The 13,768-nt window shown below is 28.1% G+C and overlaps 1 protein-coding gene across 1 annotated transcript in view; it reads left to right on the forward strand.

Moving 5' to 3' along the window:
* The window catches only part of LOC135928644 (uncharacterized), a 37,359-nt gene that overhangs the window by 4,517 nt on the left and 19,074 nt on the right, over positions 1-13,768 (forward strand). Inside the window, exons 6-12 of the mRNA XM_065465099.1 lie at positions 3,747-4,040; positions 9,335-9,710; positions 9,883-10,221; positions 11,817-11,915; positions 11,961-12,104; positions 12,211-12,297; positions 12,347-12,549. Coding sequence (XP_065321171.1) covers positions 3,747-4,040; positions 9,335-9,710; positions 9,883-10,221; positions 11,817-11,915; positions 11,961-12,104; positions 12,211-12,297; positions 12,347-12,549 — 1,542 coding nt within the window. The remainder of the gene's footprint in view (positions 1-3,746; positions 4,041-9,334; positions 9,711-9,882; positions 10,222-11,816; positions 11,916-11,960; positions 12,105-12,210; positions 12,298-12,346; positions 12,550-13,768) is intronic.

Here is a 13,768-nt window from a genome sequence, read left to right on the forward strand (position 1 = left end):
TTATAAATGTGTGTAAATAATAATTTGTGAAATTTAGATATACAAGAAAAATTATTATATGCATTAAATTAATCAAAAAACTTTTAATGATAAAACTATTGATAGCTTGCTTAGCATTTTTATTCATATATATTAATTAAAAAAATAAAATGGTTAAGAGTTTAGAAGTGATTGGTAAATTCCAGGGAATCAACCCCAAATTTCAATGGGTCCATAAATTTTGAACATTTCCTATGTTAAAAGCTTATTACTTCTCATTTTTGAAGGTTAATAAATTTTTTTACGCTTTGGTCAGGGCCTTAAGAGAGGGAAAATGTATGATTTCTTCACAACTTTTATTAGTCAATTAAAAGTACAGAATATTTTTACGGACTGGATCAAGTTTTTGCAATTCTTTTTCGATTTAGCGAAACTTTTATTGCAAAACACTCTTTCGCGAATTTTTAACGCGCGTTTATCGCGAAGGAATTTTGCGAAAGTAATATCGCAAAACTTTTACAGCGAAGACAATATCGCGAACGCTTTATCTTAAATTTATTTTCACGAACAATTTAGAGTGATTGCGAATGCAATTAGTCGGACATTAATCACGAATTTGACTGCTCTAAAGTGATCAAAATTAAAAATTTTAATCTAGGTTTTTAAAATATATTAATTAATTAAAATCCACTCCTAACTCAAACACCTTAAAAATATTAAGTGGAGCACTCCAATTTTAGACCCACGAACGATACCTTGATTGATTCAACATTAGTTAGATTAGCAAAACTAAAATTCAACAATAAAAATGTAATGAATAAAAAGAACTTTGATGGTTGATCTGAATTAAAAACTCGGCTCTTTTTAATATTTAAAAAAATCATAATATATAAAAAATTTGCCATATTTTTGAGAAAATTTAAAGTAACGGTTTACGTTACCATTACTCAAAAAGAGTTTCACCGACCTTACTTTACAGCGCTGCTTTTATTCAATTTTGGATATTATGATAAATTAATTTTAAAAAAAATTTACCAAGAAAATGCATATATATTAAAAGCTATAAGCGCATTAAATCCCCTCCCCTCCATCCTATTTATATTCTGATGTCATTAAACCATTTATTTTACAATATAATCCTCCTGATCCAATGAAAGAATGCACAAATTTAAAAGTTCATATTTTAACTTAAAAGCAAAAGCACAAACTGAATTGTGAACCATTAGATTATAAAATTGAAAACCAACGATATATTCCCTGACATATAAATGCCTTAAAATTGCATACTCCACTCTTTAATTCGCGCTCACATAATAAATTGTTTTTGGCATTAAAACGTGTTAATTAGGGGTTTACTTACTGCTCAAAATCAAAAATATTCAAAGATATTTATCTCTGAAAATAAAAAAAATAACAATTTTTGATTCCTGAAGGATGAAGATTTTTTTTTAATTTAAGATTTTTCTGAGAATGCTCAAGCAAGATTTTTGTCGAAAATGTTAACCCCTGTTTTAAAATAGGCTTTCTATCAACTGTAGGACAAGAACGATTATATTCGTTGGCTCTATTGAGCATTGAAAAAATATTATAAATAATTATACTGTTGATTCAAAATAAACCACCAATTCGCGACAATGAATAGGCATAGAGAATTTAGTTTTTTTCTGTCAAATAATTTAATGACATATATTTTATATTCCAATACATTTTTTTTATAATAAAGTCGAATGATTTTACACAAAATATATTTCTAATCCCCAATTGCAACTATTTGACACTGATATTATAATAAAATATCATGTTACCTCTCTTAAGTTGTTACCTAATAAATAAATATTTTGTATTATAATATATTATCTTGGCTTAGCTTACAAAATTTATTGTATTTATTTTATTTTCCTAATATTTTTTTACATGCATAATAAATGGTAAAATATGGGAATTAGATTACTAGTTCAGGGTTTGCAGATCTTAATCTAAAAATAATATAAAATATTAAAAGGAAACTAAGCCGAAGGCCGGAATACGAGCCGAAGGCCCCCAAAATAAGGGGTATGTGGGGGGGGGGGTGCCTACCATGAAATTTTCTTAGTTGAGCTCCCTGAGATGGAATAGGCTATTGAAGCCACTGCTATTAACTATAATTATTATATATTGCATTTTAATATAAGAACTAGCCACATATATATATAACGTAATAATTGCATATATCCATGATAGGTTAGAGTATTTCTTTTATAATATTCAAATTAAAATATCACTTTAAATAATAATATGAAAACTTAAATAATCTTGAACATAAGATATTAGGTTAACGATTTTTAAATGATATAACATTCATCTTAGTGATATGGGCTTCGCGTTAATTACTTCCCATCGCTGTTTTATATTCACTTTAAAAAGTTTGTGATAAGATTTTCGTTATAAAAAATTTATATTCACTTTAAAAAGTTTGTGATAAGATTTTCGCTATAAAAAATTGGCGATATAATCTTCATGAGATAGTATTTGCGAATGTGGATTCACAATAAAGGTTTCGCTATAATAAATACTCACGATAACAGTTTCTCAGTAAAATTTTTGATGAATTGACTATTCACTTATTTTTATTAAGATTTAATCAGGAAGCTATGACTAAATATTGCTATCTATTAATAAATTTTTTGATAGGTTTAAATTGTATTAGTTTGAAGAGTCGAAATGGACTCAAGCCCCCTGATAACCTTGGAGGGCCCCTTGCAAAAAATTAAATTTTGTTTAGACATGGTCCCTTTTCAAAGTTTAGGTTGAATTATATTAAGTGTCATTTTGTTACTAATTTAGAATTGGTAGAGGTAAAGATATCTATTGTGATGAGTAATTTTTATATAATAAAACATTAAGGTGTCCATTGCTTCTAGAGCTGTGCCGATATTAAATATCGGATCGTACGTTTTCCGAAAATATTGGATTGGGCCGATACCTATAAAAACCGATCCGATATTTTTACTTTTCTATTTTTTGTTATTTTATTTTATGTTATATATATTTTTTACATTATTTATAATATTTTCTAAATAATTTTTCTAAATTTTATTTCTTTTTTAAAATAGATTTATTATATTTTAAAAGTTTTTTTTATAAAAATGGAAAGGAACACCCAAAGTTTTATTTATTTTATTTTAATTTAAATCTTTTTTAATAACGCCAATTTTTTTATTTATACTTTAAATAAAAGAATTTTTTTAAACTGAATTATGGAAATATTTTACAAAAGACAAAGATAATTTTGCAAAATGCGTTATCTGCGGAATAATCTGAGTCTGCCTTCAGTACGTCAGGAGATATAGATAGTCCATATCGTAGAAGCTTATTCCCAGAAAATCTGGAGGCTCTCATATTTATTAAAAAAATCTAATATATTATAATTTTATATATTACAATTTTATAATTCATACCAACATAAAATGGATATATTATTATTAAATATTATATTTTTTTATTATAGTCTTAATTGTAGAAATAAAAAAATTAAATTAAATTCATAATTCGATTTTTTGCATAAAAAATATTGATTTCTTAATTACATTTGGTTCAAACGGGGGTGATTAAAAATCAGTATAAATACTGGATCGGTTTAGAAGCAATATAGGATCGGTGAAAAATATGTGGATCGGCACAGCCCTAATTGCTTCTATTAATATTTATTAATTTACTAAATAAACCAAATTTTTTAAAATTTTAAATTCGATATCGTTCACTAATTAATATTTAACAAATATTATTAGCTTGGCAATTTATCAAACCTGAGTATTTCCAAGGGTAATGATTTCGAAAATTATCGTTTCGCCGAAAATGATCGTAGAATCTTATATCAAGAAGAAAACTCACCTCCCAATGATCAGAGCCAATCTAGAAGCTTTACAAAAACTGCCGCTATGCAAAATGATAAGGCAAATCTCTTGAATATTGGATATAATAACATTTCTTCTTTTTTGCGTTTGGGGTCCGAGCCTTTAGGCTACCTAAATAACACCGATGGATTGAATGGCCTGACCGACGAGCGAAAATGTCAGATCAGGGTTAGATTTAAAAATAATATTTTGCATAGCTTAAATTTTAATGCTCTTATTTTGCTAATATTTGTTTTATGATTTTGAAAAATAATTTAAGTTAATCCACTTTTTTACTATATTATAATTTAGAAATACAAAATACGTGATATTATGAGAGACCCGAAGGATTTTTTCTATATGCATTGATTGTAGGATATATGTCATCAAGTCCACTTGATTTTTTTTAAAGGATTGGGTTGCCTGAGTTTTGTCTTAATCTGAAGGCATTTTGTGAATGCCATTCCCATTCATTAGACCTCTTCCCCCCCGATTTTGAAATAAGAAAATACTAATCTCTCGCGAAGTAAAAAACAAAGTAGCATCCCTCCTTAATCTCAAATTTTAGCATTTCTTTTAATTTCAAGCAACACATTTAAGAGAAACTGAATCGACATTTGATCTCCTTTACTTCTTTCACTCTGATTTTATCTCATCCCGATTGACAAATATAGGTATAAGGCCCATATCGATTTTGTTGAACCGATGCACGAACCCTTTTTAAAAATTTTAATTTCATTTTATCATATAGTTTAAAAATATAAAAGATATTTTTAAATGTTGTCTGGCATAGAGCCGAGGATGGAAATAAAATTGGACCTCCATATATCGAGAGATATTCTTTGTATAAGGTATAAAAAAATTTTTGGGATTTCCAGTGATTGTTAACTTTTTACCTAAAATTTTTAAATACGTTTTCAATTGGTAATATTTGTTGCGTTTGGATGATTTTACTGCTGCAATGGATGCATATTATGTGTTTGAATTTGCAAACGCATTTATATAGGTATAATCCCCCGAAGATTGGCCTTTTTACCTAGGCGTAAGAGTAACACCATTTAGTCTTTTATTGTAAGATATTTAGTCCAACTGGTTCTAAAGTGGAAGGAATTTTGGTTGATAGTAGCGCCTTGTGAATTAGGTTAATTTCCCGGTGACGGGGGGTCATGATAAATAAATATTTCATCGCATTTTTCATAATTTTTAGTTTTTTGCCTTCATTTTATAAATAAAATTTTATGATAATTTAACATACTAATAATATAATAGGAATACATCTCATCTTGTTTTTATCTCAATTTTACAAAGTAAAATATTGAGACAAAAACATAAAATCAAGAAAGGAAAATATTATCCATATTTCTAAATATTTATTTTTTGAAATTAAATTAAAATATAAGCAATTATGTAAATATAAAGTTTTGGTACGATTAATTTTGTTTGAGTATTCTTTGGATTAAATAATATAAAAAATAGATAAACAATTTTTAAATTTTTTGCTAGTAAATTATGTTTATATGTGGCTAAGTCCAAAATCTTTTTAAAAAAATTCGAATTGTTTTAAAACAAGTTTTAAAATTTTAATGAAATAGTATAAAATTTTTTCTAGAAATATATATTTGACATGTTTTTAAATTTAAAAACAGCTTATTTTTTTCTATGAAGTTTCAAAAGTTTGCGAATCGTATTTTTGATATTTTGGACTGGAGTATTATATATAAAAAAAGTTAATATATTAATATTGAGTCAATATTTTATGCTTCCAAACCCCGAACCCTTTAAAAAAACTCTGAATCCGAAACGTTTTTTTTGATGAAGGGTTTACATCCCTGACCAATATCAGCCGATCTCACTATTTTTTTAAAATTTTAATATATTGCGCATCCGCTTCTTTCTTTGAAATAACTCAGATAAAGTGAATACAATTTTATTATTTTTATTGCCACAAAAATTGGTTTCTTTTAAATTCATTAAATGATTCTTTATCTCTACAACCAGCACCTACCAAAAGAATATTAAAATTTATTTATTTAATAAAAAACATTTATTCCTTTAATATAAATTTTATGAAAATAATATTGATATTTTCTGTGAATAGTAACGGGTCAGGCTAGGCGCATACTGAGGAATTTGCTGTGAGGGGGGGGGATAAAGATTAAATTATATCAAGCATAAATTTATTAGTACTAATAACTATTTCTGATACACATTTTTAAATTAAAGTGAATTATAAAAAATTATATATTTAAGCCGGCATATTAAAAACTATAAAATAAATGTGAAATATAAAATATTAAGTGGATATAACCAGCATATGAATCACTATAAAATAAATGACCCAAAATAGAAATTTAATTGAGCCTTTAAAATTTATATATAAAGTATAAAATTTTTAAATATTGGAAATTAATACACAAGTTTCTTAGGAATAATTGTATTTTGTGATAAAGTATTCATGAAAAAATATATAACACATTAAAAATAAAATTGCACAAAAAATATTATTAAGAAGCATATTATATATTTATAATGTAAAATCCAATCTTCTTTGGGCTTGAGCTAATTTTTCAATTATCTCATCCGTGCTTGGCGTTAAATGCCTATGAATATTCAAAAGGGCCAAACCATTCAATCTACTCTCAGAAGTTGTACTTCTTAGGTATGTTTTTATTCTTCTTAAAGAAGAGAATGTTCTCTCATTAGGTGCAGTATTGATGGGAAGTGTTGCTAATATATATAATAATTTTAATACTTTGAGAAAATAATCTAAAAGATGTTTGAAATGATGCAAAGCATCCATAGAATTTTTTGGGACTATATCAACCATAGTTAATCTTTTATACCATAGTTCGCATTCAGCTAATAAGGCATCATAAGATACTTTAACATCTTCATGATAATTTGCCAAATATTTTATTATTTTTTCTCTCTCCATCTGAAAAAGGTTGGTAAGGCTTTTGTGGAAGTAATATCAGCAGATTGGTAAGTGCTGCCTGATGAATTAAAAACCGTTCATTTATTTGGGTTATGAATCTAAGAGAGGGATAATGACATTTATTTTATAATACTCTTCTACTCACCCTATATTAAGTTTGGACGATGAGCTTGCCTTGCTGCAAGTCGAGGGAGACAAATATTAAACTCTTATAGCTCTGCTTTTGACTCAACTATAATATATATAATATGAAATTCTTCATCAACATTAGCCCTAATTTCCTTGAGTTCTAATAAATTGCTCACCGCTATTCTCATCATCTCAATCAAGCCAATGTCATGTTTTTGAAAAGCATTACATAAAATAGTTGTATGGTAAAATATGCATTCTAATGAGAAAAAAAAATTTGGTATAAGTATTGAATTCAATAATTTGCTTGCTCCTATGGAAATATCTCTTTATATTTCAGTAAGAGCATTAATAATCGTATCTTTTAACTCTATAAAAGCTGTTACTTCTCTATGGCGAAGACTCCATCTCGTTGAACAAGCTTTTTGTAATTTATTTCGCCTTGTTGGACAAGGAGTTTCAGAAATAATTCTGTTTAAATATTTTGTCACTTGTGGTATTCCATTAATGCAGATTCCCCCAATGCTTTAAATTTTAAAAGACTACCAAAATTACCTGCATTATCATTATTATTAAAATTCAAGCTTCCTGAATCCAAATGGCCACGTAATGCTAGGCCCTGCAATCCACAATATAGAATTACCTCAATATTTAGTTTTATCTTACATCTATTTTCTTTTGCTATTTTAATCAATATGTAATGAAATGGGAATTATATCCCCACTTTGAATTAATTTGAAGATATCATCAGTTCACGTGATAATTTCTTTTTTGAAAATCAAAGATTTCTCCAGCATCTTTGTACTTGTTTTAACAAGACTCTTACGCTTAACTAAATTTCTTTCAGCATATCTTGGACCAAACAGGACACATATCTTGGAATACGCTCCATTGTTTCATAGAGTATGCTAGCCATAACCATCTAGTAAAATAGCTGTTATGAAATCTTAACTTTCGATTAGCACATAAAGTTTGTGGATATTGAAAATTGTGGGGTGGAATATAAATCTATTATTAAATAAATTATTTATCATTGGTATTTTTAATACCTTTTTAAGAAGTGTGTCTTTCTTCTAGGTTAATTATAAAATGTTATAAAATTATTTGTATTTTTTTGCTTTTTTATAGGATGACTAGGATTTTCTTCATCATCAATATTTATTTAAAAAATTTCTCATGTCCATAATTATTATTTGACTAGAAATTTGAAAATGATAGATAAATATTACGCCACTACAAATTTGAAAATAATAGATAAATATTACACCAAGGAAAACTTTAAATCAAAATTGATTGATAAAATAAAAGTAAATGAATGTGATAAATAAATATAATTAAATATATATTTAAAAAGAAAGAGATAGGAATAAATATTATAAAATATAATATAAACAATAATATTTTTAAAAAATATATCCGGCATCTGCATTTTTCGGCTTGGGTGGGGGGGGGGCGCTGTATACGCGCCTGGATCAGGCTAATTATATTTTATTAAAATTTTTTATATGAAAATAGTGGTATATAACATTAGAAGTCTGAAAAGTGATTTTATCGCGACCCGAGCCCGAATAAGTTTTTTTCGACCCATTATGAACCCAACTAAATTTTTTAAAATTTGAGGGTATAATATCCAAAAAACAATTAAAAATTATGCTTATTGCCTTAAATAAAAGTTTATATGACCCCCATAATATAATCAATATTTACATTAAGTTGCATTTTATTTAAATTGGAAACATTTACCTTTTACGCAGTTTTAATATTAAAAAAGTTTAAATACAATCGAATTTAAAAATTATTGCGATAATATAAAAATAATGTGCGTGATATAATGAACCAATATCATTATTAATAGTATTACATAGTGAATAATTGTGGTATATAAATAATGAGGAGTCGAGTATGTCAGACTTTAAATAAGTCCTCCTATCTTCAAAGGCCCTACCAGCCGCTGAAAGCGCTCTTTCACTGCTAGCCGAGGAAGCAGGGATAGCCAGGAATTTAAGAGATAAAACTCTTAAAGTGGGAAAGCCATTTTGAGTCTTCTACCAATTTAAGATTTGGCAAACGATCTTAAATATTGAAAATTTGAGTCTATAAATAGTAATTAACCTGATAGAATATGTTGTAAATAAGGTATATAATAGCACATAAATATAATAACTAAATATTTTGGTAAACGGATGTTATATAAGATAATAATTGAAATTGACATTTTATTCTGATTGACATTATGAATTAGAATGATTATTTAGGATATTTAATTATTGGGTCGGGCTTCGGGTCGGACACCTCCTACAACCCGACCTGAGCCCGAAAAATTTTTTTATGTCCAAACCCGGGCTCGGGTCGGGCTACGGACAACCCTTGCAGACCTCTACATAACATTGAACTATTTTATAAAATAAATCTTTATTAGCCCAAGTTCGGTAGCCTCTCCATAAACTCGCCTCAGAATGATCACACGCCTCTTCCTCTTTACGTTTCCGATCTGGACTCCACTTCCAAACATTGCATGAAGCAAAATTTTAACAAATCTCCCCATTCAAAACTTAACATCGTAAACGCTATCCTGGTAGATCAGCAAGTTATTAATAAATCAGATTTTCAAAATGCTGATATTATGGATCGGAATATTAATCACGGTCCTTATGGCGATTCTAATTATAAATTTAAAAAAACGCACAATGATAACAGCGATATTGACCTTAATAACCAAAGTAATCACGCCATACCTAATAAAGCTGGAGTAAAGTTCCAAGTTTCGCCGCCGTCAACACCATCTCGTGTTTCAAGTATTTTATATGGTTGATCATTCTATATTTTTTTTAAACCAACATTTTAACATTGATGAATTATTTTTTAAGGCTGAGTGAATTGTAATAATAATCTAAAAACAAATCAAATTTAAAATTTATTGATTGATTACTGTTTATAACAATACTTTATTTATCATAAATTAATAAGGAGCCCGGGTTCTCCGAAGTACGAACCATACCCCTTCATCGAATATACTCACTAACAGCTCTAATGGGAAATTCGTCGCCGATCATGGCCAACGACAAAACTTGTCCAATATACTCGATTTCACTATGCCTAATTGCAACCAAGATTTTGCTTCAAAGGCCTCAAAAATATCAACCCCTTTAGAACGATATAATGGAAATATAATTGTCAAAAAAACTCGAAATGATAAATTCGATAATGACAAGTTCTCAAAATTAGCGCCTTTTAATGAAAACCAACGAGATCCGAGTTACGGCATTCTAGAAGCAAGCGCTGAGAGATCTACTTATCGTAGACGAGGTAAACATATTTTAAGAGATGATACGGGGGGATATGCTCTCGAAATCTTATTTTATTTTTGAATCCCCTCTCAGGAAATTATAAGTTATATTTTATTCAAGATAATGACAATGTTTATATTTATTTTTTATTACCCTCCTCCCCCCCCCTCCCGTCGTATTTTATACTTAAAGTTAGAATTAATTTGTTTTATTAAAATATTAGAATCTATAAAAAAAATTATTATAAGTAAATAAATTGTAATTTAAAAATTTATCTCATTGGCCCTTTTTACTTAAGCAGGCATTTAAGAAATATAAACTTTTAAGCCTTTTTTCTGCTAATATCTAGTTTAATTAAGGCTGGACCGATATTGGATAAGGCCGATCTTTAAAAAAAACCGATCCGATGGGTTATTTTATGATTGTATATGTAATTATATAAAAAATTTTATTTCATAATAAATTAATGAAAGGAAGAAACTAAAATATAATTTATTTGTTTAATGTTTAAAAGAAAATTTAGAAATTTTACACTATGTCGTTATTTTAAAAAATTCACTTTTGCTAATTTTCCTTTCAAAATCTTCCTTATAATGATATATATATGGGAAGGGGGGGGGGGTAGGATGAAAATTTTATTAGCCTAAATGATATCGAGAACAGGCAAATTTGCAAACTTGGTTACGCGCCTGCAGTATATCCTTCAATTTGCAAATTCGGATTTTTTTTAAAAAATATCTTCCTTTTTGTAAATGGCTACTTAAGTTCAATTTCACCTTCGGAACTACTATCAGAATTAAAGGTAATCTTACGTAATTGTCTTTTTCTATATTTTCATAGTGAATTTATTCATATAAATTGGGAATCTAGTGGGATTAAGTTTATAAATATATCAATCTCCGAAATATACATCCTGTTTTTTAATATCCAATAATTCTATCCGATTTTATTTAATTTCACGCTAAACTTATCCAAAAACGCGCATCTATTTTTTATTCTATTAGTAAAGTTGATAAAAATTTAATCTAAAGATAACGATTGAATCACTACAAATTTTAATAAATTATTTCTGTATTGATTATTCCTTGATCAAATGGTTGTTTAACTAATTTTATATTTGGCTGTAATGTAATAATCATTATTTGAAAAATTTTTGTTGATAGGGCGCAGGACGATTATCAATAGTAAAATAACCTTGAAAATTTTATCAAATGGTAGTGTAGAGATCGTTTTAATATTACATGTAAAAGAATTTTGGTCACTATTCAGAATAGAGTGGTGATTAATATAAAGAGGATTGAAAACATTTATTGAATTCACCATCTCACGAAATCGAAGTAAAACCGTCACTATAAGTAGATAGTCTTTGCTGTATTTAAAAAAAATTGAAATTTTATTTTTTAATTTGTCATTTAGATTTTAGATAAAAAAAATATATTTAAGAACCGGCTAACAATCTGCAATTTCCAGCCGGATTTAAATATGCAGGGTACCAGATCTAATATCCTGTGCATTTCTTATTGCCAATTATTACTCTCTTTTACTAAATATTCATTTTTTTAAGTGACATAATATAATTTATACTATTATAATTATGTTAATTGATTATTATAGTTCGTAACTTTTCTGATAATGTAAACAATTCAATAAACGAAACATTATCAGCTAATCAATCGACAATTCATGAAAATAGACTTGGACCAAACCAAGATGGTACAATTTATTAAATAGAGAATTATGTTGATTTTTTAAATAAAGCTAGCATGAATGGAGACGTCTTAGATCTTAGATACCTCATGCCAACAACAAAGATCCATCATTTGGACACAACCCATGAAAATGGTTGTGACGATGATGACATGAACGTGTTAATGCCTTATAAGGGTGCTAACCCACATATAGGTATTTTTTATATTCTCCTTTTCAGATTTTGAAAATAAAATTTAAAAAAAAATGGTTTTAGAAATAAATTAAATAGATGGAACCTAATATTTTATTATTAATTTAGTTGAAAAAAACCCACATCTTATGCAATCACAATATCCCGCTAATCGGGGAGATGCTTTAAACTCACCTCAAACATACCAATTTAGAAGTTTATTTTAAGTTTATCAATTAATAATTATTTACATAAAATTTTTTAGTGAAAGTTCCGGAGCAAATAAATTTTTTCCAGAGTTGTGAATTGGGCGCACAAGTTTCAACATCTTTTCCTATCACTAACCAAGATTCTCAGATAGGCGTTGAAATTTCGAAGATTGATTTTGACGGGCACCCAATATTTAGCTTGGATAATTCTATGCAATTACCTTTGGTAGTTCCTCCGGGAATTACACGATTCCTAAAGGTTACTCAGAATATTATTTAGAAATAAACATATGAGCCAGTCAAAGCTGTTTGTTTCTTATTTTTGAAAATGTTAATTAAGCATTACAAAATCAAGCGGCAATTTAACTTTGTGTAACATTAAATGTGATATTCATAGTGTTGTTAATTGGTTGGTTGTGTAAAACCCAGACCCGGGGTTTGGGTCTAAAAAATCGACCAAACTAGCTCTGAGTACGAACCCCAAGCACAGATTCGGGGTCCAGATTATTAATGTCATTCCAAATATTTCAAAAAAAATATGGCATTTAGATAGTAAAATTCTGCAAGCAACTCAGCTTAGGGTTAAAATTTTTTAATCGGGACCATTTAGGGCTTAGAAATGCCAAAAAATAAGAATAAAATGAATTATTATGTTGGTAGGCCAAGCGATTAATTCCAGCTATACCGTCCTAATTTAGAATTAGATACGAACTTTCTGGCCGGATTTGTTTAATTTCATCGCTATTTTTATGGTAAACAAGAACATTTGATAACATTTGTTTATAAATTCTGCAAGATTGAACTTGAATGGATTATTTAGAATATTTTTAGAACGTTTTTATTTAGGGGGCGAGGGTATTTGGTTATAAACAAGCCTCTTTTTTCCTGCCTATTCTCGAAATCAAAATATATAAAATCTTCAATTTACTTTTATAAAAAAATAATATAATAAACTTAACTTCAAAAATATAAAAAATCTTACTTAATTTTAATTTTAAAATTATTATTTTCTTTAAAAAAATTATCTAAGTAAATAACTTCTTCTTCTCCGTTTTATGGTGATTTCCAGGTTTACCCGGGTAGGCCAGTTTTCCCTCTGATTTTTCTTTTCCATTTTTGACGGTCCTGAGCATCAATATTTGTAAGATTTAATGCTTTTTATATCCGCCGCTATCACATTTGTCCACGTCATCTTAGGTCTTCTTCTAGGTCTTGATCCTCCTACTTCAATCATTGTGCATCTCTTTACCCAGTCATTTTTTGTCATACGTTCCACATGCTCAACCATCTTAGTCTATTTCGTCGCATTACCATTCCAATCATATCTATACCTAATCTTGCTCGCAATTCCTTGCTAGTTTTTCTCTCTCAGAGATACCCCGCACATCCATCTAATCATCTTCATCTCTGTTCTTTCTAATTTGGCTTCGTGAGTCGCTTTAAACAACTTCTCACACAGCTTACGTAAACTTTCCCCT

Source organism: Gordionus sp. m RMFG-2023, chromosome 4, assembly GCF_954871325.1.
Source record: "Gordionus sp. m RMFG-2023 chromosome 4, tfGorSpeb1-WG-v2, whole genome shotgun sequence".
Lineage (NCBI taxonomy): Eukaryota > Metazoa > Nematomorpha > Gordioida > Chordodea > Parachordodidae > Gordionus > Gordionus sp. m RMFG-2023.